This window comes from Plectropomus leopardus, chromosome 23 (genome assembly GCF_008729295.1).
Source record: "Plectropomus leopardus isolate mb chromosome 23, YSFRI_Pleo_2.0, whole genome shotgun sequence".
Taxonomy (NCBI): Eukaryota; Metazoa; Chordata; class Actinopteri; order Perciformes; family Serranidae; genus Plectropomus; species Plectropomus leopardus.
The window spans coordinates 20,328,782-20,356,150 of record NC_056485.1 but is presented as its reverse complement, the minus strand read 5'-3'; the positions used below and the strand labels follow the sequence as shown (position 1 = coordinate 20,356,150).

The window sequence follows — 27,369 nt, the reverse complement described above, 5'->3', positions numbered from 1 at the left end:
CTGCCTGTATACATTTTTAACTTTGTAATGTTTTTTATTAGGACCCTGATGAAGACCACAAACCAAAACATGCTGGTCTGAAATATCAAGTTATTTTTTTGTACTACAGGTGTTGCTAAAGCTAAGACCTCTTCTGACTCTTTCACTTGTCCTTACACCTTCAAAGTCTGTGAACTTTTGGTGAATTTTCTGAGCCAACAAGAGATCCAGACAAACCGGTCAAAGCGACGAAGTATGTCATTAGAAACGACACATCTTGGCATCTTGAACTGATCGTTCACAAAAATTTTTTCACACAAAAGGATGAAAACCAGCAACAGTACAATGCAGTGCAATAAACTGTTGAGTTGTGGTCAGTTGAACTATGCGCACTAAGAATGATTAAATGACTGAAAGCATAACCCAGAGGGAAAACAGGAAAAGAGAAACATGAATGATTTTAAAAAATTTAATTGAGTGGCAGTTACAAAGTGTGCAACAATTACAGCCGCAAACTGGAATTTGTTTTTTGAGTGAAAATGAAAATTAGTTACTGGCTAAAATGGCTGAGGAAATAAAAAGCAAAATTACAAGCCACTGGAAAAACACTTATGAACAAAAAAGGTTAAAAAAAAAAACAAAACATCAATTTTACTTTTAAACAATAAGTTACATTTTGTCTGTCAGTTTGGTTCACATCCCACCTAAAAAAGCAAAACAACCTCAGATAAATGTATTTTTATATCTGTTTTTTTTGTAATATTTTCTTCAAAAATCTATAAAAAAGCAAATAACAAAAAAACAGTATTATACACACTTAACAGTTCAAACTTCTGCTTTGAAAATCTATAGATTGTGTGTTTTACATAGAAAACATATTTACAGTAACTGATGCTCTCTTGTGCGGCTAACAAACATTTTGTCTCGAAGGCCGTGCTGCAGAAATACAGTAAAAATACAAGATTTTTTAATAGTTTACTAGCAACATGTTGTAGTTTGAGAAACAATTGTTAAACTCTGGTAATAGTGCTCGATTTAAACACTGATTAATTTTTAAATGTGATGAAACAAATGGTGGCTAAAGCTACTGCTAAAAATGCTGAGTCGTCCAGCTAGCTTGTCAGCTTAGCTGGTAAACAGTTAGCTCGAGTAAGCTAACTGCTATTTGAGCTGAGGATAGAATGGTTATTGTTAAAAAATAAACGTATTTTGTATAAAAACCACCTTAGTTAACGGTTTATATTGCTAAAAACACAACAAACTAAATGCTAAAGCTAGCTTTTTATGTTTACAGCTTGTTTTTTGAGATTTACACACCCTTTAGCAGCAAATATTTCTTGCTAGTTGCGAGCAGGCCGGAAATAAAAGACAAAAATTCCTGTAGATTTTTATGTGGTTTTTTTTTTTTTTTAATCCAGGATTAACTTCAGGTTGTCATTGGAGGTGCTAAGAGGAGGAGGAGGAGGAGGAGGATGAGAAGGAGAAAGGAGTGAAGGGGAGGACAGAAGAAGGAGCTTCAGGGGAGGTGAGGAACTGATCGCACCACGCCGGCTCGTCAAGGTTTATTTCGACAAACGGGTCACTGGAGCAAACCGCTGAGGAAAAGTATGAGATTTTAGATTTTTAAAGAAATATGGAAACATTTTCTTCTCTTTTTGGAAGTTTGGCCTAGCTTAGTATGCTATAGGCACGTTAGCTTCGTAAAAGGTCGCCAACAAGCTAACGTTATCTCACAAGATAACCGCAGTAAAAAACAGATGGTTTTCGGGACCAACTTAAAGTATGTTTTTGCATAATTTTTGATGGTTTAGCTGGTCCTACCAGCTTGTGATGGTCACTCTAACTGGTTTATCCAAAAACAAACAAAATCAGTGTCCTTGAGTTTGGGGAAATAATAGTTTCATGAGGGGAAAGTATGAAAAGCAAAGGATATAAATCAGTTTAGTCTTTTGTCGTGTGTTATGCATTAAGATAAATGTGCACAGTGTAATAGGCTGGTTAAACCAGCATGTCAAACCATTAAAGACCAGCATAGACGGGGTCACGACTATCTAAGACCATCAAAGACCAGCTAAAATCAGCTTATGTTGGTACTGGTTTTAAAAAACCATCCACCAAAAAGTCTCTAAGGGTTAATTATCACGGAAACAAGCTGCTCTAATACTGTTTTATGCTGATTTGAATTTTGTGTTTGTGTTTATATAAAGTGTCTTACATGGGTTGTTGTTGTTTTCGTTCTGCTGCTCCTCCCCAGTGGCGTCGAAGAACAGATTGGTGCTGCCCAACGGGCTCGATGTCTTGTCAGGCTGGCTGTCGTTCAGTGAGGGACTGGTGTTACTGGTGGGCGAAGACTCCAGACCGTTTGCATTGGGCTGTTCCTGTGGAGCTGAAATCAGAGCAAGCAGAAGAAGAGAAGCAAAGGTAAGACGATGTTTTCCAAAAGAACCGAAGCTCGTAAAAAGATGTCGATTCGGTAAAATTGATGATTTGAATTGTTCAGTGTGTGTTGGGTTACGTTGCATTCAGGTTATTTGGACAGAAAAGAATTTAAATGCGACCAAATCTATCGTTTTATTTTCCGAACGTTTCCCCACACTCTTTGTCTTCGAGTTTTGGAGAACAAACCCAAAGAACTTTCCTCATATTGTTTTCTCTAATGGTAAACATCAATTGTATTTTTAAATATTGGACACCAAAAGCACCAAAAAATGGCATTCTTCGTACCAGTTTCTCCATTGGAGCGCCGTTCCTCCAGCTGTAGAGTTGTACCGTTTGATACCGGAGGAGGTGAAAGGTCATCGGTGGTAACTTGATCTTTAGGAGCAGGTTGATCTGAAACAAAACACACGTCAGGATGTGCTCATAATGTCAGAGTAAAGTAAACAGGAAACTCAGAAAGTACCTGAATTCGACATTCAGAAATGTTTTTGTGCAACAGATGGTTGAGGAGAAAACAGTTTTATCCATGAAAATATAAAAAAATGCTTCACACACACACACGCACACACATAAACACACACACACCCAGTTCGTCCAGGTAGACGGGCTCAAAGGTGCCGATGGGTTCGTTGAGATTGCCGGCGGGAACCTGACGATGGAGGTCAAACGAGTACGTCTGTGAAACAGAAATTAAGAAATGAGCAAGTCAGCAATAACGAAAAATGCAACATCAGCTAACTGCCTTTATTATAACGTGACGGGATGATTTAATGATGTACTGCTGTTATTAATACGGAGCGGGGACAATACATTTTTGCATTATTCGCAATTTTCAAAAAATTTTTATTGTTGGACACTTTTTTTTTTAAACTTGTACAATTAATATATTTTTTGAAAACTTTATTTTCAAGTTATTTAACAAACAGCCATAGCACAGCACAGAAGTAATAATAAAAAAAAAATTAAAAACCGCTTAGTGTTAATGACAATTCTTTTTTTGTTTTGGGTTTTGTTTTGTATTTTTTTAATAGTTATCAGGTCACAAAGTCAACAAAAATGTGTCTTACCCTGGAGACCCTCCGCAGGAAGTAGAGGATGACACACAGAACAATGATCACCAGGATGATCAAAACCAGGATCACATAAGCTGAAGACAGAGAGGCAGTTTTTAGCGTTAGGTAACGTTTGATTAATCAGTTAATCAGTTATTAAGCAGGTATTGATTGATAAATGCTACAGTTAATATTTTTTTTATTATTTTCTAATCATAAAACATTTAATTAATACACATTTCGGTACTGTGTTTAGTATTGAGCCCCAGAATATTCAAAATTACTTTTAAAAAAGTGACATTATGAAATAAAAGGTGTGATTAAATACAATTATTATAATGAAATAAAACCTCAAAATTTAAATTAATAATAATAACATCTTTTTTCAATATTAATTCAATGTGCTTTCATAGAATTTATTAAACAATAAGGGGACTTTTTAGTGTGTTTTGCACCTTAGAAAGCTATTGTGAAAATACTATAATAGTATTAATAGTGAAAAATGCACAGCAGAATACAATAAAATAAAACAAAAATAAAGTAAATAAATAAATCAAAATATAATAAAAAATTCTGGTTTAGGCAGATAAATAATACAAAAATTAAAATGACAATATCCTTACCCCAGGACGAACTTCTCGAGTCTCGTGGGTGTTCCTAAAAGAGAAAGAAAGCGGGTTATTTTTCGGCGCTTTGAGTCCGATCATGCCCTCCTGTGGACAATAAAGGCAAAAGAAACACGTGCAGGCTACATTTAACATGTGACAAATATTGTACATATTCTTATTGTTATTCTTTAGCTCTGTTGTTCATTGTAGCATTGCACATATATTTATATTTTTAATTAACATTATAGTTTTATATTTGTGTTGTAGCTTACGGCACAGTTTTATATTTTGCACACCTTACACAATCAGCACATTATCCATATTATAATTTAAATATTCACATATTAGTATTATGTTTTAATATATTATATTTAAGTATGTATAATATTCAGCATATTATACATACTTAAAATATTTATATATTTAAATTGAACTTGTGTACTATTACCGTATTTCTATTTTATAATTTCATATACTTGTGTTTTTATTTGTTTCTAATTGTGATAATTCTCGACGCTGGAGCATCAGGGCGACTGTAAAAAGACAGTTTCCCCCGGATCAATAAAACATTACTGACTCCGATATTTTCACAGCAGCTCGGTACATCGTTCTGACAGCCTTTTTTTCTGACAAGTGACTTCGACTTAGACTTAGACACATTTATTTATCCCACTTGTGGGAAATTAACTTGTCACAGCAGCCGTGTGTACAGAAAAAATATATAAAATATCAAATATATACAAAATATAAAATATACAAAAGTGCAAAAGTAGGCATGTATCAAAGAAGAAGAAAAAATGTACAGGTTTTAAATACAAAAATCAAAGATATACCAGAAAAAAATCAAAGATATACAGATTAAACAAGATGCAGGTAAGAATGTGGGAGAATGAGGGAGCACTGTTGTTGTATTGTAATAAATAGTAATAAGGATAATAAGGATAATTAGGCAGGGGCAATTTTTAAAATACAACTGAAAGAGAAAAAAGTGACATGTGCAAGATGCAACTGGCAGAAACTTTTGATTGTAGTGAGTCCAGGTTATCAGCTTATCTTAAGAGAAAATATGAGGGAAATTTAAGAGGATGTTGCTGCTGCATGAGGCCTAATATGAGCTAAAGTTGAGGTGTGTGTGTGTGTGTGTGTGTGTGTGTGTGTGTGTGTGTGTGTGTGTGTGTGTGTGTGTGTGTGTGTGTGTGAGAGAGAGACAGTTTCAGAGAATATGTGCAGTTGTGGTTTGACACACAGGAAGACAAACTGAGGCACCATGTGCTTCGTAAATGTGTCTCTTTGCACCCTCACCAGTAACCTACCTGGTTTTGCTGAGGTGCTGTACATCACCATGGCAACTGTCGTTATGTCAGCGTTAACGCCGCCCCTCCCGCTCCCTGGCGTGCTGGCCGGGGCTGTCGTCGGCGCCATTGTGTTGCCGTTGACTCCCACTGTTGTTTTAACGCCGCCGTCTGGACTCTGTGGTCCGTCTTCTTCTGCAGTCTGTAGAAAACAACAGACAGACGTCAGAGTTTGTGTGAGAGCGTCACATGACTGACCGAACGCCTCTGACAGGCCGCTCAATTAATAACCAATTTATTTATTTATTTGTGTATTTAAATTCAGTTTTAAATGTGTTGCTTTTTCCATGTTTTATGTCAGTGGTTGAAGATGTATTCAGATCTTTACAGGAGTAAAAGTAGCAATACTCCACGTTTATTTTCCAGATACAAAGAAAAAAAAGCAATACTTCACTGTGGAAATACTTGGTAACAAGTAATTCCTCGTTCCATAAAGTCCAAGTCAAGTCTTTTTTAAAAATTTTTTGACATTTCTGTTTAATTTTGCAAACACAGTTTCTTTGATTGAGTGAGTTAAAATAACCAAAACCACTCACACATTGTCCTTAAAAAACTTCAATTAAAAAAATTTAACAGAAAATGATGGAAAATATAAAAGTAAATGTACTCAAATACTTAAATTTATTTTATTTATTCCTAACAATTATCTATTATTTTATATTACATTTTGTTATATGTATATATTTTTAATTTATGTTTCATTTATTTTATTTCCTTTTATTTGTGGCTTCATTGCTTTTATGTCTATTTTTGCTGTTGTTGTTGGTCTATTTCTCTGCATTATTTTAAATTGACTTTTTACGTCCGTGACTTGGTCCCACCCCGTCTTGTTTTGCTTCACTTTGAGATTTAGCCAGTCGCTGCTGAGAGTTTATGAAGGAGTTTTTGGATATTTGCAGGCTGCTGGTGCAACTTTAAAAGAACTTACTGTGACATTTTTCGAAGGCAGATCTGTTACATTCGTTGATGTGTGATTCTGAGGAGAGGGCGGCGGCGTCTTGGAGAGGGACTCTTCGTTATGAGTTTCATTCGGTAAAATCGGTGGTGGCGTAGTAGTGAAGGGGTCAGAGGGATCTGTGTCATGCAGGAGACAGAGTCAGTCAGACCACGTCCTCTCACACCAGCATGGGACAGATCAGGATGTGGGGACGGTCATTTATGGTGTGGTATTGATGCACGGTGTCACTGGACAACAAATCAGTATAACTTCATGCCCAGTGACAGGAACCAGAACAAGAATTTAGTCACCACAGAGCCATTTTAACCTTTTCATTTAGGGATTTCCCACGTCAGAAATCCTAAATTAAGATGACAGAGGTCCTAACTGAGACCCTAAGGTCCTAAAATCTTTGACATGTCCTAAAATCCTAGAAATATCCTTAAAATGTCCTAAAATCCCAGAAATATCCTAAAAATGTCCTAAAATTCTTTAAAAAGTCCTTAAATCTTAGAAATGTACTGAAATCCTTGAAACAACCTAAAACCCTAGAAATGCCCAAAAATCTTAAAAACATTGTACAATCCCAGAAATGCCTTATAATCCTAAAAACATCCTAAAATCCTAGAAATGTCCTAAAATCGAAAAACGTCCTAAAATTGCCCAAAAATCTCAGAAACATTCTAAAATCCTTAAAATGTCCTAAAATTTCAGAAATGTCCTGGAATCTTCGAAACTTCCCAAAATCCATTAAATGCTGTAAAATCCTAGAAATACCCATAAATCTTAGAAATGTCTAAAATCTTAAAAACAGTCTAAAATCCTAAAACGCACAGGCCCTCTGTGACTGGCCCCTGGCCTCTTGTCAGTTTGCAAAAGTGGCCCTAAAAGTGATCAGCGCGCCGAGTTTGTTAAATCTCGCTGGTCCTCGTTTAATCACTTTTTAATAAATGTTGTTGTCATGGCACCTTGTTACCTGGAGTAACTGCAGCGACACTCTGTCCTCTGGAAACTGAAGAAACTGCTAAAACTGAGACAGAAAGAGAGAAAGATTAAACATAAAATAACAGGAATAATTTAAATTCATCAGAATTAATAACACAGATTATGTCTCGTGTAATGTGAAGAAACCTACGAGCCAAAAAAACAAACGCGTTTCTCTGCACGCGCTCGGTGGAAACAAACAGGTTGCTGACAGCTGAGGTCAAAGTTTTATTTCAGATCTGCAACAGGTTTAGTAATGTGTGAAAAAAGATGAACGCTGGTGTGAAAATGTGAGCAGAGACACGAGAGAAAAGCCGGACAGCAGGCCGATAACAAATGAGCACGTTAATATGGAAAATATACACATTTATTGGTCTACTGTGACCTCTGACCCTTGACCTCTGCGCTGTGGTGATCTGCAAACTGGAGCTTCATCGTCTGATTTATTTCATATTTGTTAATGTAATGTGTGAATGTTTCATGCCTCAGATTTGGAAGCAAAATACTTCAAATTTACATATTTTTCTCATATTTTCTGCCAACAAATCAGAGAAATTAATAGGTCAAATGAATGCTGGATGTACCTTTAATCTGCAGTATACAGGAATATATATTTAATAAGGATGGGGCAAAATTCACAAAAAATATTTTTGTGTGGCAATATTGTATCACACTGGTGCCAAGATCGATTTTTTAATATCATATGCATTATTAATAATAAAAATACAAATCAAACTTTGTGAGCCTATTAAAGCAATTTTTTATTTTTCAGTCCACTAGATACATTTTGCTTAAATAAAGACCAAAGTCACATTAAAAGACTGAAAACTTTATCTAATTAGATGATAGAGATGTTTACTTTCTCCTTTTGGGACACGATTTACAGTTAAAAAGGTAATAAATCACAATTCTCAGCATGTCACAGTAAATCACATTAATGTTGTACTGTGATAAATCTTTTATAATAATAACAGTAATAGTAATAACTTGTTTTGAGCTCCAAAATAAACAGAAAATTACTAAATTGAGCAACTCCTGCAATATTTTGCATATTTACAGTAGAATTAAATGAGGTTGTGCTGATGAGAGAAGTCAGGGAAAATTAAAAATTAATTTAAAAAAATTATTGTATTCACTATTTTCTCTAAAAATCTCCAAAAATTTTAGCTGGTAAAAATTTTCCATTTTGTGTTTTTACAGTTTCTGGTTGCGATAAATAGTTTCAATTTGGTGATCTGGAGGGTGTGTTTTCTTTAAAAATCACAATCAATTATTATAGAAAAATTGCAAGAAAATTGCCAATTTTTTTTAAAGAAAAATAAAAAAGTATCATGCCAAAATATTCTTTTGAAAAATTGGCAAAATGTCTTTAAGGCAGATAAAAAAAAATCAAAAATATTGTATTTGCAGATTCTGTGACAAACTGTTTACTAATTATGGCTTTCCAAAGTTTTCCTCCTAATACTTGTTATAAAATCATGTTGGTTGAGGGGTCAAAGGTCACAATACAATATTGATTTTCAGCCTTGCTCTGTAAGTGCAGAGATTTCTCCAGTTTCTCAGATTTTTTGATGATATTATAGATTGTAGATGATTAAATCCATAAATTCCTGCATTTCTGCACTGAGAAACTGAACCTTTGGAGGATTCTCCTTTCATACTTTTTAATGACACTTTAATCTGTTAACAATAACCTGCTCACCTGTGAAATGCTCCAAACTCATGTTTTTTTACGCATTTCACACCTTTTCAAGTCTTTTTTGCCCCTTTTTCAACGTTTTTGGGCGTGTTGCAGCCAAAATGAGTGTGCACGTGCATAAAAGAAAATGAAGTGCACTGAATAACTCGTCTTTGGACTGTTTTCAGTTATATAAAGTCAAAAAAGGGTTTTCAGATCTTTGCATTCTGTTTTTATTTTTGTTTTACAGTCTAAACTTTTTTAGAGCTGATCTCTAATTTCCTGATAATTCACGTTCAGTCTCTAAGTTTTTTTGTATATTGCTGCCTTTGTGTGCTGCATGTTACTTCCTGTCTGTGACAGAGGTTTCTGAGTCCTTGAATGAACCTTGAAGTCGTTTGAAGGACCCTTTAGTGTTGATTTAAGACTAAATCAAAGCCCTGAAAGTTTGGATGAATGAATGCTCGACGGTGGAAACGGCTGATTTAGAGCGATTTCACCATCGGGAGGTTTAAACCACGAGGCTCTCTGCAGTCGACGGCTGTGAGAACAATCTGAGCCTGGAAAGTTTTGACTGTTGAAGTGTGCGCGGGAGATGTTCTCACAAATGTGTAATCAGTGAATCACGTTTTTATTATCACTCTGGAGAGTGACTTGAGGAAAATAAAGTTAGAAAATAAAGTTGTAAGCGGTTTGAACTCACCGAGGAAGCAGAGACGACTGAAAAACTTCATTGTGAATTTACTTCTTTCTCTCTTTCACTCGTTAAATATCCTCTTAAAGGGAGACGGTGATCATCGGCAGGCTGTTACGTGAGCTTTTATTTTCTCTATTTTGTTCCTTTTTCCACTAAACCGTTTTCCTCTTCCTCTGCTCAAGTCTCACTTCTTCAAAGTGATTTTTCTCCGCCGCTCTCTCTCTTCCTCTCTGCTGCTCTCTCTCTTTCTCTCTGTTTGTTTCTCATCCCACCTGCTACTCACTTTTTCTCTCTTTTGTTACCTTGCTTTATTCTCACTCTTCCTCTCTTTTTTTTGTCTGTTTTAACACTGTAAGGCCAAAAGTATGTGGACACAGAGCAGCAGTTTGGTCTCCATCCTTCTTAATGCTGCTTCGTGCAATAATATTTTAGAAAGCAACTTTCTTTCGACTTTATCGGTGTTCACCTCAACTCAGAATTTCCCCCGTGAGAAAAGAAATTGTTTTCCAGTTTTGATGTTGGAGAACTTGCACAAAGCCCTGACTTCAACCCATCCAGCCCCTCTGGGATGAACTGAACCCGACCTGATTACCGAGCATCAGTAGGCGGGTTTCCCTTACAGATCTGCGCAAAAATTAAGCAATGGTGATGGATGTTCAAAACATTAGCAGCTTTATTTCTATTGCAGCCACAACACTAGCGTCATTATTTCCAATCCAAGGCCACGTAGGCGTGTTATGGAGCCATGATGGAAAGGCGAGCGCCCACGTTTAAGGGATTTCTGGGAGCTGAAAGTCCACGATTTCAGGAAGGAATTGTGGATTCAAAACTTCCAGATGATCTGCTCAACTTTCTGTTAGTTTTGTGATGCAATAACAGCTCTTGTAGCTGCTGCTGCATCATGAGGGATCCAGTTCCTACTGACAAGCACATCATGTGATCTCGAAAAGTCTAAAAAGTGTTTCCATAGCAGTTCTGTGAAATATTTGTCTTTTGAATTGCCTGAAATACCACCTCATGCAAGCTCAAAAACTTTATTGTGATAAATGGGAGGTTTTTCTGAACTGACGTGTTTCCATTAGGCGTGTTTCCTATTTGCAGTCTCAGTTTGTTCAGTTTGAGGGTTCATGGAAACCCGTCTAGTGCTGGACTTCACTGAGCAGTCCCCCCAGGATTTTGCAGGCAGTTTTTTGTGATTGTTGCAGCCTGATATGCATGCTGTAACAGCAGCTTTTCTAAGAAATTGCAATACAAGTTATGGTATTTTTAGGCTGTTTTTTGCGATGAAAATGACAGGGGAAGAAAAAGGAAAACAGTTGTGAGTTCTGAGATCATTATCATCATTATTACGTGTTTCCCACAGAGGTAAAATCTATTCGTGATGGTGGGAAGGTAGAAACAGCTGATCGCCAACAATCACCTGCTGCTGTCGTTTAATTCCTCATGACAGACGAGTGATGATTGATCGTCATAGCAGCGATCACATGTAGTCGTCCACATACTTCTTATCTATTTGCTTCATCTTGATTCTGGTACTTTCCCCCTGGCACAGTCTATACCCTTCTCTAACCTTTCCTCTCTTCTTTCAGTCTTTCGACATCTCAACCCACCCCCCCCCCTAAATCTCTCTCGGTATCGCTCAGTATTCAGGAACTGAGTCATCGACCGCAGTGCTAGCTCCAGATAGACACAGGATGCTTGCTCAGTTTTCGGCTGTGCTTAGTTAGTGTTAATTCTCACTCTTTCATGTTTGAATCCACATACAGTACAGACGACCTTTAACGGCAATGCAACATATTTTTAAACTACAGCATGGCACTCTCGTTAGAAAAAATGTTTTGCTTTTGGAGATTATCTTGTTTTTTTGCTTTTTGCTCAGACAAGCTGAGTACTCTTACTATCTCTGTACAAGATGATTATCAAAAATGTAATGGTTTGGTGTATGTTTTTTTGGAGGAAAAAAAACCCCTCAAAACTCTGAAACTATTGAAGAAAACAAAAATGATAACAATAATAATAATAATTCATACACACTATATGTAGGGATTACCACTAAAACGTAATTGAGTATTAAAAGCAAAAGAACACATTCTGAATTAGCAGTGATATCAGTGATTAAAAACAAAAAAACAAAAAACGTTTGTATAATGCCAAAATTTTTTTGCACTATCAAGGTTAGATTCCTAAAAGGTTAATATTAAAATACAAGATTTCTACTCAAATATTTCCTTATTATTTAGCATTGAATCTATATAATAAACCTGCAAAAATAATATTTGGACAGCAACCTTATAAAAAATAAGGTTGAGAAAAAGACTTTCACAAAGAGAAAAAGCTTGAAATTAGTTCCACAACCTAAAACTGCAGAAGCTAACATTTTAGCACCCTCAACTGAATTTGAAATTAGAAAGAAATTTGTCAGCAGTTTTAAAACTTTATTATTCAAGAATATTTGCTCATAAATTATGAGAGTTGTATGTACTTTACAGTGATAATCAGAGGCGAAGCAGAGATAACAAGCTGCATCATCTGCATAGAAACACACCAAAATAACACCAGCAGACAAACCGCATGTCACAGCAGATGAATAACAAAACAGGCTGTTACACTTTCTTTCTTTTTGTGTTTCTTTACACTTTTTCTTTTTTTGTGCTGTTGGAAGTGTTTTACTGTGTATCATGACACAATATTTCTTTTTTTTAATATGCTAACATGAGCAAAGCTAGGAGAGCATAGAGCAGCAGACTGGGTGGGTGGCGCTCAGCTGTGACGGAGGCAGAGGAGTCCATCAGGGCGTTGTGTTCATTCTCAACACCGTTTTTAGCAGAATTTTCCTTCAATTCATCGGCTGTGGTGGCTGTAAGCAAAGAGACAAGACAGTGTACCATTAAAATGAGAGTAAAACATAATTTACAGAAGTTAGAAGCAAGTTATTAAAGGGAAATAAGAGCACGATTAACTATCTGCTAACTGTCATTCAGCAAAAGGTTCACATTGAATTCAAAAGATATTGTCATGGCCTTTAAAAGAAATTAGTTAACTGTGCTTTTTAATATTAAGTATGGTATTCAAATTAAATACTGTATAATTTGCTATTTGATAAAGGTATATGTGTATTGTTTTGGCAAAAATGTTGGTTAAGATTTAGTCTTTTGACCACTATTCGACCACAGTTTTTAAGAGCAATTTTTTAGTTTGCCTACAAATGACTTTTGGATTTTTGGAGGAAAGTTGAAATATCATATCCAAATGTATCGAATACCTGGGACAGATGTAATCCAGAGAAAGATACTTCAGGTCGTACCTTCTGGTGCAAAAAACGTAGAAAATCAAACTTGTTCCCGAAAACATTAATAATGGATGAAAGTTTTTAGACTCAGTCTATAAACATGATTGACATGATGCGAGGTCGTAGAGACGAATAATTTTAGATGAAAAAAAAACAACATGCAAAGGCTGAACAGATCAATACGCTGCATGCAGCTCTATAATGAATTTAGATTGTAATGGTTGTAAATAGTAAAATTTGCGGTAAAGTTGCAGTGATTGGACATAATTGCACGGTCGCTCAGAATTCACACGGATTGGCTGAAATTGTGTTAATTGTTGCGATAAACGGAGAAAGAAGGTGGAAATAGACCGGAGGAGACAGAAGTTACCAGAGGAGGAAGTAGAGGATGGGTCACCTTTGTTGTGCCATTGTGGTGAGATTGTCGAAAAGTCGTCAGGTGCTGTTAGCTTATAGTGTGATTTACCACTGCCTTCGACTGAGTCATCTTCATCGTCCATTTCAGGAGGATCGTGATCATCTCCATCTCCTAAAATGACTGCAGCACCTACAAAAGTACAGGAAGAGCAATTGATGGAAAGTTATTTTAAGTTAAAGTTATTTTTTCTGGTTGATATTCAGTCTGATGTAATCAGAAAAAGATGTCAGCAGTCAGATCTTTCATTTTTTAAATTTCCTCATGTTGTAATGTTAGAGATTAACCCTTACAGCCCGCTTTAATATTACAAACATTTCAAAATCAAGCTTTAAAAAATATGACACATTAATATTATTTTCTGATTTCAGTGAGTTCATTTTTAACCGACATCAGTCATATTCATAAATATCAAATATTCATTAATTTTCAGAATTTTAACTCTTCAAATGCCAGGTTTTGTCATGATGACACTATGATTTTAGATGAAAAAAAAAGCATTATTTTCAATATAGTACATACTAATTAGATTTTCTTTATTATCACAGCTGTGGATGTCAGTAATAAGCAGCAACATTGACTTTTTTTTTTTTTTTTTTTTGCTTAGTGTCTAACACTCACACCTCCCTGCACAATAAATGTCCTTTTCTAAATCAGGCTCTAAAAATATTATACATTAATATCAATTGACCAACATCAGTCCTAATCATAAATATCAAATATTCATTAATTTTCAGAATTTCTACTCTTTAAATGCCAGGTTTTTGTTATGACGCCACTATGTTTATGGATGAAAAAATAAAATAATGACTGATGACAGGTCACCTAGTGGAAATAGCATTTATTTCCTCTATATGCCGAATATGGTCAAAATGACGCCATCAGGTGGAAAATAGTCAAAATGACAAATTCAGAGTCAAAAGCCCAGAATGACACCCAGAAATAACACAAGTCATGCTTTTCTGCTCTGATGGCTGTGGGATCAAAAATGGGTTTCAATGGAGCATTTTTGGACCTGAACAGTCTGAATGTAACTATTTAGTTTCCACAGTGTATTTTAGACTTATTGTAGGAGCTGAGCTGGAAAGATTAACAGTCAAACACAGTTTCTGTCACAGACTCACCTATCATCCATATCAGCAGGTAAACCTTCATAATCGCCATCATCACCACCTCCGGCCCTCTTCTGCTTCTTCTTCTTCTTCTTTGTAAAAAGTTTCTGCAGCTGACGGATGGGCTGACACGGCGTCTCTGCCGTCGATCATCTCACAGCTGTGCCTCAGATCTTTCTCAAATTATCTAACAGGAACTGGCTAACCACAGTTTGTTGACAGGGAGACTTTAAGTCACATAGAACGACTAAATGTCACAGATAATGTCCTTAGTCCTTTAACACCATTCATAGTTATTATCCAAACATTCAGAAAACTTTTTCATTCCTGATATAACAAGATATTTTTCACAAGATATTTTTTCACATTTCAGGTTTTTCACATTTTTACAAGAAACTTGTGAAATGTTTTAACAAGACATCATCCCTGATAATGATCTTTTTAATTTCTGGCCTGGTAACTCTATGCTTTCATATTAATTGTATCATTTTTTTTAAACTATTTTATATTTTCGTATGTAATAAGACATTTAACTTTATCCTGCTGTACAAAAAAATCTGTATATTTGTTACTCTCCTAACGGGACAGCAGCAGATGTTCAACTGCCACGTTTAGACCACTGAAACCTCCAATTAAACACAAGAACCTTTAAATTACTGCACCAAATAATAAAGAAATACAAAAAGAAACTAAGATTAAACCACTGGCAAGATTTGTTTTGGTTTTCTGAAAATCAGTTTTATTGTTTTTCCACCTCATTTTGGCAATAATTAATTTCAAAAGCAGAGACGAGACAGTGAAAAAAAGAAACATGTCCCAGGTGTAAATTACCAGCAGGTGGCATCATTCATCCCATAATTTATCCAAAATTACACAGTTTGTGTAGTAAAGGTGTGGCGATAGTGTTTACTCTGCATTTATTTTTATTTAATTTTGCAAAAGCAGTCGCTGTAACTTGCGTCGTTTTGCATTGTTTTAAGACACTGTGAGAAAAAAGTGTTTTTTCTGTTGTTTTTGCCACCTGAAGTTTGAGTTAAATTATATCTTGAAAAACTTTTATCCCAAATTACCTGAACGCAGAACATCATAGGGGAACACCAAAGAAGCATAACAGCAAATTATTTCACTTTTTTCATGTGAAAAGGAACAAAAAGACATTTCTTTACATAAATCACGTTTTTACATCAAAAAACAATGAAATGCACATAAATAGAAATGCAAATGAGAGAAATTAACTTCTGATATAATAAGACATCACATAAATCGTGTCGTTTTTGCATCTTGCACTAAAATCTCTGTTGGTTAAAATAAGGCTCCGTCTGTGTTTGTGTTTGCATGTAAAGACACAACAGGAAAACATAAATAAACTGGCAAAACGAATCCCAGAAGCTCTGCACCTTTTGATTCAGATTAACAGTTATTTTTTAGTATTATATTATAATTTTATTCATCTGGCTTAACCTTTTGAAACCTGAGCTTGATTTCTCCCAAAAAATTAATTTGGAAAAAAAAGTCAAATAGTATTTATATATAGCAAGAATTAGCAAGAAATTAGTGAAAAACTACAAGAAATATACCCGGAATTAGCACAGAAAGACATAAAAAAAGGGAAATAACCTTAAAAAAGTAATAATAATTTTCTGTGACCCAATCTTAAATTTATAATTTATTCTAATAATCAGAAATATCATTTTCTTGATATTTTCCCCATTTATGTGATAATTTTCTCTCTTTATTAAACTAATTTTAAGGACATTTTCTTGTCTCTTTTCCTTTGTTTTTTCAACATTTGCTGAGGGTTCAAAGGTTTACATTTTTGTGAAACACATCTGAACACAACACAAGAGAGCAGATGTCGATCCAGGTTTCAGAGTGCTCAAAAAATCTACCAAAATCACAATTTCAGCTTAAACTATAAAATGAAAAATGAACTCAAATCCAGGAGAAGCCTCTGTTTTCTGTAGATGTACAATAACACAACACAAGGGAAACAGCTTCTCTGAGAAACACAAATCCTGGTTTCTGTTTTAAAACCTTTAAACATTTTAAACCTGAACAAACTGGCTTGAATTCTTTAAAGAAAAAATGGAAGAAAGAGAAAATAAGGCAATGAGCAACCAAGAAATGACCCCAAAATTAGCACAAAAAGTACAAATATAAGTAATAATCTTAGTAAAATGTCTCTATCTATAATTTTGATAATTATGAATATCTTTTTTCAATATTTTGCCCCTTTTTTATTGTTTGATAATATGAGGCTCATTGCCTTTTTCCGCCATGTTCTCGAAAGAAAACAAACCAATTTGCCAAAGTTTCAACGGTTTAAGTTAGTTATTGTTTTTGTTGATAAACGTTAACTAAATCTGATGTTAAGTCACTTCAATGTGTTTAAATAGTTATTTCTATTTCTATGGTTTAAGCGTCAAGTTTCCCCTCCTGAGTACGATTGCCAAAATAAAGTCCTCTGCATTTTTAAATAAACCTTAATAATTAGAAAACTCTTAAATAACCAACATTTTTTTCCCACGTGAACAAATAAGATTTCAGAAAACTGTGTAGAAAACTTTTTGCACTCATCCCACAAATATGTAGAAAACTTGAATTATCTCCAAAATAATCTCATTTTCGTCAACATATAAATATCCATATTCACAGTGGGGGAAATATTCAAGTGCAGCCCTGAATATAAGCGTACTGTACAAATTTATTACTGCAATATTCACATATATATATAATATGATTTGTGTTGCGTGTTTTTGTGCTTGTGTTTTTAGGACGTTTACGAGACCTCCATCCTCTGCTGGAGGTCGACACGTCTTCGTCTTTAGTCGCTCTCGGGCACATCAGTGGCAGTTTCTCAGGCAGATTTTTAGATTTTCACGGCTGGACGGCAGACGGCGCTCCCGTTACTCCTCCGCAGAGCAGTCCAGCGCGATGCTGTGCTCCTGGGCGATGGCGGCCAGCTCCTTGAGGAACTCGGCGAACAGGATGATGGCGAACACTCGGCTCTTGGCCTGAGGGGGGATGGGCGGGCAGGGTGGCAGGACGTTGAGAGGCGGCAGCGCCAGAGCGTTTCTCACGTAGCCGTTAGGAAGAGACGGGTCCAGGATGATGTCGCCGCCCTGAGACTGGAGGCACTCTGAGACACGACGGGAAACAAAAGAGTCAGAAAGCTTCGAATATGAAAAAGGTTCTGCAAACGATGTCGGAAATTCAAACCGTCGACAGCAGAGACACTCAGCCCGCTTTGTCTGAGGGCCGCTTTTACAAAACGACAGCAGGCCAGGGGCCAGTCGCAGAGGCCCCAGACATGTTCCTGGGATTTTAAACGTTTCTCAGATTTTACGTTTAAGGACATTTTTTGGATTTTGCAACATTTCTAAGATTTTAGGACATTCTTCACGATTTTAAAGCTTTTCCTAGATTTTAAGATGTTTCAAGGATTTTAGGACATTTTTTTTCCGGATCTTAGTACATTTCTCGGATTTTTGGACGTTTCTCAGATTTTAGGACGTTTCTGGGATTTCAGAACTTTTTTTAGACTTCATAACATTTCTTAGATTTTAGGACATTTTTCACGATTTCAAAGCATTTCCTAGATTTTTAAGATGTTTCTAGGATTTTAGGACATTTCTCGAATTTTAGGACATTTTTTAAGATTTCAGAATGTTTCTAAGATTTTAGGACATTTTTTCCGGATTTTAGGACATTTCTAGGATTTACGGAAGTTTCTAGGATGTTGACTATTTCTAGGATCTTAGTACATTTCTCGGATTCTCGGACATTTCTCAGATTTTAGGATGTTTGTAGGATTTATGAACACTTCTCAGATTTCAGAAAATTTCTGGGATTTTAGGATGTTTCTCGGATGTTTCTAGGATTTCTGTTTTTGGATTCCTAACATTTCTCAGATATTTAGGCAGTTCTCGGATTCAGAACGTTTCTAGGATTTTAGGACATTTCTCAGATTTTAGGTCAGTTTCGGGGGCATGGCTCGGACTTCTGTAATGATATTCCATGTCAGGTTAAACAAAAAGGATCTTCCTCTTCACCAAAAATGCCTATTACTGTCCTGATTCTTACCGTAATAATATCGGCAAGCTCAGTCAAAGGATGAGGCGGGACGAGACTTTCTATCAGCATGAGGCTGACCAGATAATGACCGAATCTCTTTTGGGTAAACGATCCCTTTAAGATAACGTGTGTGTGTGTGTGTGTGTGTGTGTGTTTTAACCTCTAAATTTGCTGTCCTGGTCTTTAGCCAAGAGGAACCTCCAGGCCTGAGTGACCAGAGCAGGATAGTCCGGTCTGCTCGCCACGTAGCGTTCAATCTGAGCGTGCACCGACACCAGCACCTACGGGAGCAAAAGAACACACATGTTATCATTTCGATTCTTCGAACCTTTGAATCATCAATATATCCTGTTTGTGTGTGTGTGTGTGTGTGTGTGTGTGTGTGTTACCTGGTACAGCGTGCGTACGTTGGGCTGGGTGTGTGCGTCTGTGCTGAACAGGAAGGACCTGAGGAGAGGTTGTGGGTACGACGCCAGCTGGGCCAGGATGCCCGTCACCAGCAGGTTCACGGCGATGGAGTTCTCCAGGAGGTTCTCGAGCCGGGACAACAGGACGCTGATGAACGGACCTGTGGCATCATGGGAAATCACAGGTCAGCGTGCGAGATGTGAACCTACAGGATTTTGAACTTTCGAGTTGCTCGATGAACAGTTTAATCTTCTTTTATCACTTTATTGTCTTACTGGGTTGAAAAACACAGACCTGTGAAGGGAACTCCATGCCTCCTGCTTCCTCTCGTACAGTTGCTCCTCCTCTCCTCGCCTCCCTCTTCCTCCTCCTCCTCTTCCATCGCCTCCTCCTCCTCTCCTTCCTCCTCCTCTCCGTCGTCCCAGGAGGACCTAAAACCCAGCTCCTCCTCCTCTTCCATTTTTTGCCTGAGCGCTCGTACCCGCCTCCTGAATGAGCTGATGTTGTTCGTGATGTCGTCGCAGTCCGGCTCCACCCCTAAAGACAGCATGAGCTCGTGGTATCGGGACAGGAAGTCGTCGCTGTTGGCGACTTTGTTAGTGGGCAGATTTGGAGACGTGGCGTCAGGTGGCTCGAAGTCAGAGTGGCCGTTGGGTAAACATGGATGTTGCGTGTTGTTTGTGTGTAGTTTGTAACTGATTGTAGTTGTGAAGTCTTTGTCCGTGTCCTCACATTCGTCGATGATGTGATTCTTTGCGTTAAAGCCGTTGGTGAAAATCTGACGCCCTCCTTGCACGTCCATCCTCGTTATCTCATCCTCTCCTTCCTCCTTCCTTCTGTTAATCTCCTTCCCTCCGTCCTCACTCCTCCTCCTCACCTCCTTCACGTAATCCTCACTCCTCCGTCTCTCCTCTTTCCCTCCGTCCTCGCTCCGCCTCCTCGTCGACATTATACTGTTAACCGTCTCCATCACCGTCCTCCCTGTAGTCGTCAGCATTGTTGTTATTGTCGTTGTCGTCGCTGCCGTCGATATTCGTCCGTTCGAGATGCTCCCGCGCGCTCGTCGATTTGCCGCCATGATTCGGTCCAAAGTGGTGGACTTTGATTCTCTCTGGGCGACGAGGTTGTACACCAGAACGTCGTCCTCAAACTCGGACTCCTCCACGTACGAGCCGCACACCAGCTTGGTCGCAGTGCGGCGCATCTCCTGGATGTGTCGAGGAGGCAGTGGGGCCGCCTCCGCGGTGCCGTTTGCGAGCGCCGTGTTTGTCAATGCCAACAAGGAGGGATCGTCATCTGCGAAGATGTCGTCCCACTCCAGCTCCAGGGTCGAGCTGGCTCGTCCCGTCTGGTTGCTCGTAGATACGGTGTCTGAGGAGGAGGGCGTCGGGGAGAGGGCTGACGGCGGAGGAGTGACGCCCAGAGAGCAGATGGAGTCGCTTTTGACTCGCCGTACGATCTCGTCCTCGTCGTCTACGTCGTCCCCCGGTGTGTCAGATCGATATTCTTGAGGCGGAGGTTCGACCCCGTCATACCGAGCCGACCAGAGCCGACACGCCCTGCAGACAAACAAACCTCATCAGAACTGAAGACGTCGGATATAAATAATGAAAAAATGATGTGACGGTCGTCTGTTTGGTCGTCTAATAAATGAAAGATTGAAATATCTCCACTAAAACTTTATGGATCAAGAGGACATTTGGTCCAAATATTCATGTTCCCCAGACGATGATTTCTGCTGACGGAGATCCTCTCATTTTTTCTTTAGCTCCACCTTAAGGTTTTCTTTGTGTGTTTTTCAGCGAAATATCTCCATAACAATTGAATTAATTTCTATGAAACTTGGTGCAGAATTTTTTGTTCCCCAGAAGATGAACCCTACTGACGTACTAGTGCCACTATTAGATTGACATTAAAAACAAAAAAATTATTGTGTTGTTTTTTGAGCAAAATATCTCCCAAAAACACCCCAAAAATTCAAATTAAAAAAAAGATTAAAAAAACATTTAAAAAAAAACTACATCATAAAAAAAGAAAACACCCCAAACTTCAAAATAAAATAAAAAAGGAGAAAAATGCCCAATAAAATTATATTAAAAAATACAAGATGAAAAAACTTTTTTTAAAAGTCTAAATTATAAAATATAGAAAAATGCCAGTTAACTGTTTAAGCAGAACGTGTTGCTGTCAGATAAATGTAGCGAGGCAAAAATACAATATTTCCCTCTGAGTAAATAAGTAAATGTACTTGGATATGAACTGAACCGCACTTACAATTATTTAATTTAATTTAATTTTTCCTAGATTTTTTTAAAGTTTAACTTGATATTTTACAGTGAGGCTGATCCAGAGTCCGTCCACTGATTTCATGGCAGAGGACGTCGAGACTGACCTGTGGGACGTGGCGATGGCCTGGCGGGCGTCCCAGAGGTAGTGGAGGTAGTTTACGTCCATCAGAAAGTCTGACCCTCGACAGTAAGCGACGCTGTCCGACACCGACAGATCTGACAGACACAGCACGTGAGTGGCAGGATGCAGCTGTTAAAGAGTGTTTACGTGTTTACTTGTTTATGTTTACGGGTGCTGACCTGCTCCTTTGGGCCAGTGGATGTGCTCTGAGCGTGAGTTCACGCTGAGGAGGTTCCCGGGACACCAGGAGGGCAGCAGGAGCAGCAGGGAGGCGGCGCTGGAGGAGTAACAGTCCGTCTGCTTCAAGGAGGAGCGCTGCCTCCTGCTCAGGTGGCTGCAGGGAATCAGATACCTGAGGACACACGGACGCTTGTCAGTCCCAGCATGCATCAGTGCCCGGAGACATCGCTGCTGCCCCATGAAAAACATCCGCCGTTTGGTTGTTTACGTCGGTGGGAAGAAACATTAAAAACAACTTGGACACACAAAGGTCAGTTTACTGCATGTCTGTTAATGTTTCGTTTACATTCAGTTAACATTTACATTAGTTTACATTTTTTGCAAAATTGTCTAAAACAATGTACAATATTTTATTCACATTTTATTTGTTGATATTATTTTAGTAATAATTATTATTATATAAATTATTATTATATAAATAGTAACTATATAACATATAATACAATATATATATATTGGTCATTTAAATTATTAACCCATATCATTAATAACAAAAATATAATCATATAATAATAATACTTTTATATTACATATAATATATTATATATTACATTTATTATATTTACTATTATTATTATTAACTTGGACAGGCCACACAATGAATTTACTACAGTTCTCTTTTATGTTCAGTTTACATACAGTTTATTAAATTGCAAAGATTTCTACACAAATTTATATATATTATTAATATAATTTTGCACTTTTAGAGGGCGCCATGATATTAACAGCCTCACGATAAAAATGTTGCACACATGATAAGATTAAAGAATTTAGCCAACATTTAAAATATTAGTGAATGAAAAGTAGAAATATTTAAAAACACATGATTAAGATGTAGATATTCTGGTTAACGCACCAAAATCTGATTCATAATGTTTGTTTTACTTTGAAGGAGCCGTGTGAGACTGACCTGAAGACGAGCTGCAGCATCACGTCCTCACAGAAGAGACCAATCAGAGTCCTGAACAGAGCCAGCGACACCGTGCCGAGCTGATGGACACACGAGTCCCAAACAAATCAGGACTCATAAAGCATGAAGCAGCACCAGCAGAGATGTGTGTGTGTGTGTGTGTGTGTGTGTGTGTGTGTGTGTGTGTGTGTGTGTGTGTGTGTGTGTGTGTGTGTGTGTGTGTGTGTGTGTGTGTGTGTGTGTTACCTGGAAAGGTGTGTTGACCCGGCTCACCAGTGTGTCCAGGATGTGCACGTTGTCGTGCGTGTGCAGCAGGATGAAGGACAGGAAGCTCTGCAGGAGGGCCGGCTCAGAGATGGAGCGCAGGAACAAGTCCAGGTACGCCGTGGTGGTCATCACCTCCTCTACTGTCAGCTGCACACACACACACACACACACACACACACACACACACATCATGGTTACTTAAGCACGAATGTGATCATTTAAAATAAAAGTACACAAGTTTTTTAACAAGCAGTTGCAATCGTCCCACTGAACAGGGCACTAATTTAGCAAGTCGTCACTGCATTTCCTGCAGCATTTGTGCCACCAAACGTGTTTTTTTTACAGGTCATGACTGCTTTTCCGGCAGAAAATTGACATCGAATATGGGTCTTTTTTTAACGAGGCGTTGCTGCATTTCCAGTGGAAATCGAACTATTGAACGCAGGTGTTTTTTAGTCTTGTCACTGCATTTCCTGCAGCATTTGTGCCACCAAACATAGATTTTTTTCTATAAGTCATTACTGCGTTTCAAGCGGATATTTGCCAAAGATGCGGGTCTTTTTTATCGCGAAAGCGTTGCTGCACTTCCACCAGCAATCAAAATATCGAATGTGGGTGTTTGTTAGTGAGCCGGTACTGTGTTTCCAGAGGCTTTTTGTGCCACTAGAAGTCGGTTTTTGAAGCAAAACGTGATGTTTTCCTAATCACAGTCATGTTATTTGTGCCTAATAATAACCTCGTGTTCACCGTAATGTTGCTGAAACGTAAACAGTCGTAAAGTTTGAAGGTCTCTGCTGCATTATGAGAGAAATGTGACCTATCCATGGATGTAGAAATGTACAATATCAGTATTTATTCTGGTATTCAGGCTGTCTGCAGTCTACTTTGTGGGTACATTTGAATATTTTTTGTCACCTTGTGCAGAGCGGGAGCCAGCACGGGCACCAGGAAGCCGTTGTAGATGTAACCCAGCAGCTGAGAGCGGATGGACGGGTGAGCGACCTTTGTGACGGCGCTGCAGAAGTCCAGAGAGTGCAGGAAGTGGACCAGAGCTGGAACCTGTCCACCCGAACACACGGTAAGAGTCACATCATCCATCATTTATTCAGTAATCCAGACAGTCTGTCATGAATTCTTCTATTCTGAAACATGAAGTGGTTCACGCCGGGAGTTATTTTTATACTTTTAGTTTACATAAGGTGCAGAGTGCATAAAACAGCACCAAAATCAAGCTGATTTATTATAAAAAGTGTCAGTGGAGGATCCCCCACATCCCCCGACAGAAGTCCTGGCTAAGACCCTAATGTCCCTAAAATGTAAAATCCTAAAATTGTAAAAATCCTAGAAATGTCCTCAAATCCTAAAAAAAGTCATTAAGTCTTGGAAATGTCTCAAAATTCAGAAAACATCCTAAAACCCTAAAATGTTGTAAAATTCTAAAAAAATATATATTTTTTTTTAAAAATCCAAGAAATGTCCAAAAATCCTAAACATGTCCTAATATCCTAAAAAACATCATAAAATGTCCCAAAATCCTAGAAATGTCTGAGAATCCTAAAAATGTTCTAAAATCCTAAAAAAAGTAATAAAGTCCTAGAAATGTCCCAAAATTCAAGAAACGTCCTAAAACCCCAGAAATGTCCTAACATCTGAGAGACATCCTAAAACCCTAGAAATGTCCTAAAATCCTAAAAAAAAAACCTTTAGAAAATTCAAGAAACGTCCTAAAATCCTTAAAAGCGTCCTGAAATCTTAAAAGTGTCCTAAAATCCTGGACACATGTTTGGGCTGCTGTGATTGGCCGCAGAAGTGTCCCCCAAACAAAGCAGTCGTAGCAGATGTCTCTGACTCCCCGTGATTGAAGCGTTATTCGTGTAACTTTGATGTAAACTGTCGTCACGTTTCTAAAATCGTCTTATGTGTTGATTCTTCTTTCATTCACTAACGTTCAGTCGTCCGTTCATCTCTTTATTCTTGCATTTATTCGTGTTCCCTCCTCTCACGCTGTGATTTCGTCGCTGTCACGGATGCGTTCATTCATTCATGATGTCATTATGTCACTCGCTCGCTCTGTGGTCGTCATGGTTACCTGCTGCCAGTCGGCGGCCCGGTCCAGACAGTGCCAGTCCTCGCTGTAAACCTGCAGCCGGGCCGGGAGAGACGAGTACAGACCGGACAGACCTGTGGCCAGCACCTGAATACACACACACACACACACACACGAAATACACACATCAACACACACACACAACACACACACACACACACACACACACACACACACACACACACACTTCTGATGAAATTAAACTGCACTGCAGATTTGCGCAGCTCATTTTATAAATAACAGAATGAGGTGAATGGTTTCAACAAATTAAATTTGGCTTTATTTATTTCAAAAACACAGGAAGAAGGAAATAAGAAACTTAATAGGAAATGACCTAAAATAAACATTACTAATAAATAACTACATAAATAATAAATATAAAGGAAAGTCAGAAACAAGGAAATTACCTAAAAAAGTGCCTAAAATAATAAAAAAAAAAATTGGCAACATAATTTTAATTTTATTAATTGAGAGACAGGGGGCCAGTCCAATATATGTCTGTAGGATTTTTGGGACATTTCTTGGATTTTCTGATGTTTTTTTAGGATTTTAGGACATTTCTGGGATTTTAGGACATTTCTCAGATTTTAGGACATTTCTCAGATTTTAGCTAGGACCTCTGTTGGGCTCTTTTTTGATCAACAAGCTCTATTTTGATGCTGTTTTATGCACTAAAAGTACAAAAACTATTCCCAGCATCAATTAGTTTATTTATGTTGTGAATTACAAAATAGTTGGGGGGCCACCCGGGACCCTATCAGGGGCCAGATTTAGCCCGCGGGCCATAAGTTGAGCATCACTGCTGTATATGTACTGTACAAACATGAGAGGGTTGCAAGCAAATACGTGTATTTCGCAGAAATTTTCGTTTAATAAGAGAACGGCAGACGAATGAGGAGAAAGCGACAATCAGCATCAGCAGCTTCAGTCTTGAGTCTCCTAACAATCAGGCAGCCGTCCAATCATGTGCAGACTTACTAATCCTCCCCGAGTACGAGCCAATCTCACCCTGATTTACTAATCTGCTCTCTGCAAAAAGATTGAGGTCAGAGTGTGGTTACATGGTCTTAAATTGGACACACACACACACACACACACACACACACACACACACACACACACAGGTTGCACGTGCTTTAGTGTCTTTGCCTGCCCTCTCACACACTCCCTCCCTTTCTCACACACACACACACATATATATATATATATTTGCATCAAAGTCACGTTTTCCGTGACTTTGATGCAACTTTTGAAGACCACACGTTCTTTAAAATGACCATCGATCCTTAAATAAATAAATAAATGAAATATAGAAAAATAAAAAAAAATTAAATCTGCATAGCATGTTATATGTTGAAAATAATGATAATAATTATATTTTTTTTATCTAAAAACATCATGACACAAACCCTGGTATTTAAAGGGTTACATTTCTGAACATTAGTGAATATTTGATATTAGTGATTAGGACTGATGTTAGTTAAAAAATAAACTCAATCAAAGTAGAAAATAATTTTAATGTTTAATATTTTTGATAGCCTTTTTTTAAAGTTCATTTTGTGTTCAGAGCGGTTTGAGTGTGAGCATCTGACACTGTACAAAAAATAATAATGTAAAAAATTCAGTGTTGCTGCTAATCATTGACATTTCTCAGGCTGTGATTTAAAAAAAATCAATCTGGCATGGAGTACTTTGAAAATATATATATTTTTTTTCATCTATAAACATAGTGGCATCGTTACAAAAACCTGGCATTTAAAGGGTCAAAATTCTAAAAATTAATGAATATTTGATATTTATTATTAGGACAGATGTTGGTTAAGAAAGTAGAACATCATATTAATGTATAATATAATAAAAGTGCTTATTTTTTTTTTGCAAAGCGATTGGAGTGTGTTTAATATTAAAGCGGGCCCTGAAGGGTTAATTGCCTGCCACTGTACAGCCTAACCGTCTGTAACAAACACACACTGTAACGCTCCCCGAGGACGCAGCATGAGCTCATTAGTTTATTACATAACGTGTGATAATGAGATTAAAATGCCGTGGGGAGACGACTGCTGCACCAAACCCTGCTTTGCACAGCCGGCTCATTCATAAAAACATGGAAAACTCACTGTAACTAACTTGGTAAGAAACGTTTCACAAGTTACAAAATTTAAAAGATTATTTTTTACAAAAGCTAGGGAAAAGAAAAAAATAAATAAATAAAATGATGTTACAAAATCATTACAATTTTTGAGCACCTTTTTCAGATGATTTCCTCTTTTTTTTCATTTTTTAAACTTTCTTTCATTGTTGTTTTTACGTGTGTTTTGTATTTTTTTAAATAACTTTTTTTGTTGTGGTGTATTTGTTTTTTGTTTTGTTATTACGCTTATTTCAAGATCATTTTTTTGTACATTTTTACTC

The 27,369-nt window shown here is 37.4% G+C and overlaps 2 protein-coding genes across 2 annotated transcripts in view; both read right to left on the bottom strand.

The window, feature by feature from the left end:
- Positions 1 to 434: 434 nt before the first annotated feature.
- On the bottom strand, positions 435 to 9,966 carry LOC121962480. The gene is made up of 10 exons (XM_042512738.1): positions 9,733 to 9,966; positions 7,344 to 7,397; positions 6,359 to 6,504; positions 5,381 to 5,572; positions 4,094 to 4,127; positions 3,486 to 3,565; positions 3,004 to 3,094; positions 2,704 to 2,811; positions 2,195 to 2,365; positions 435 to 1,574 (listed from the first exon to the last, which is right to left on the bottom strand). The coding sequence occupies exons 1-10, from the start codon at positions 9,761 to 9,763 to the stop codon at positions 1,426 to 1,428; spliced, it is 1,056 nt and encodes a 351-aa protein (XP_042368672.1). The 5' UTR covers positions 9,764 to 9,966; the 3' UTR covers positions 435 to 1,425.
- Positions 9,967 to 16,678: 6,712 nt separating this feature from the next.
- Positions 16,679 to 27,369, bottom strand: part of LOC121962140 (FHF complex subunit HOOK interacting protein 1A-like) — a 16,697-nt gene continuing 6,006 nt past the window's right edge. Inside the window, exons 7-16 of the mRNA XM_042512334.1 lie at positions 24,940 to 25,044; positions 23,766 to 23,909; positions 22,830 to 22,997; positions 22,584 to 22,663; positions 21,613 to 21,785; positions 21,417 to 21,528; positions 19,319 to 20,583; positions 19,006 to 19,184; positions 18,777 to 18,897; positions 16,679 to 17,681 (exon numbers count right to left, since the gene is read on the bottom strand). Coding sequence (XP_042368268.1) covers positions 17,449 to 17,681; positions 18,777 to 18,897; positions 19,006 to 19,184; positions 19,319 to 20,583; positions 21,417 to 21,528; positions 21,613 to 21,785; positions 22,584 to 22,663; positions 22,830 to 22,997; positions 23,766 to 23,909; positions 24,940 to 25,044 — 2,580 coding nt within the window. The 3' untranslated portion in view covers positions 16,679 to 17,448. The remainder of the gene's footprint in view (positions 17,682 to 18,776; positions 18,898 to 19,005; positions 19,185 to 19,318; positions 20,584 to 21,416; positions 21,529 to 21,612; positions 21,786 to 22,583; positions 22,664 to 22,829; positions 22,998 to 23,765; positions 23,910 to 24,939; positions 25,045 to 27,369) is intronic.

Excerpts from the sequence above, each read along its gene's own strand:
- LOC121962480 (XM_042512738.1), bottom strand. The coding sequence starts at position 9,763 with ATGAAGTTTTTCAGTCGTCTCTGCTTCCTCG. Across the intron at positions 4,128-5,380 it reads CAAAACCAGGTAGGTTACTG|GAACACCCACGAGACTCGAG; the intron begins GTGAGGGTGCAA and ends TTTCTCTTTTAG. Across the intron at positions 1,575-2,194 it reads CGAAAACAACAACAACCCAT|CGGTTTGCTCCAGTGACCCG; the intron begins GTAAGACACTTT and ends ACTTTTCCTCAG.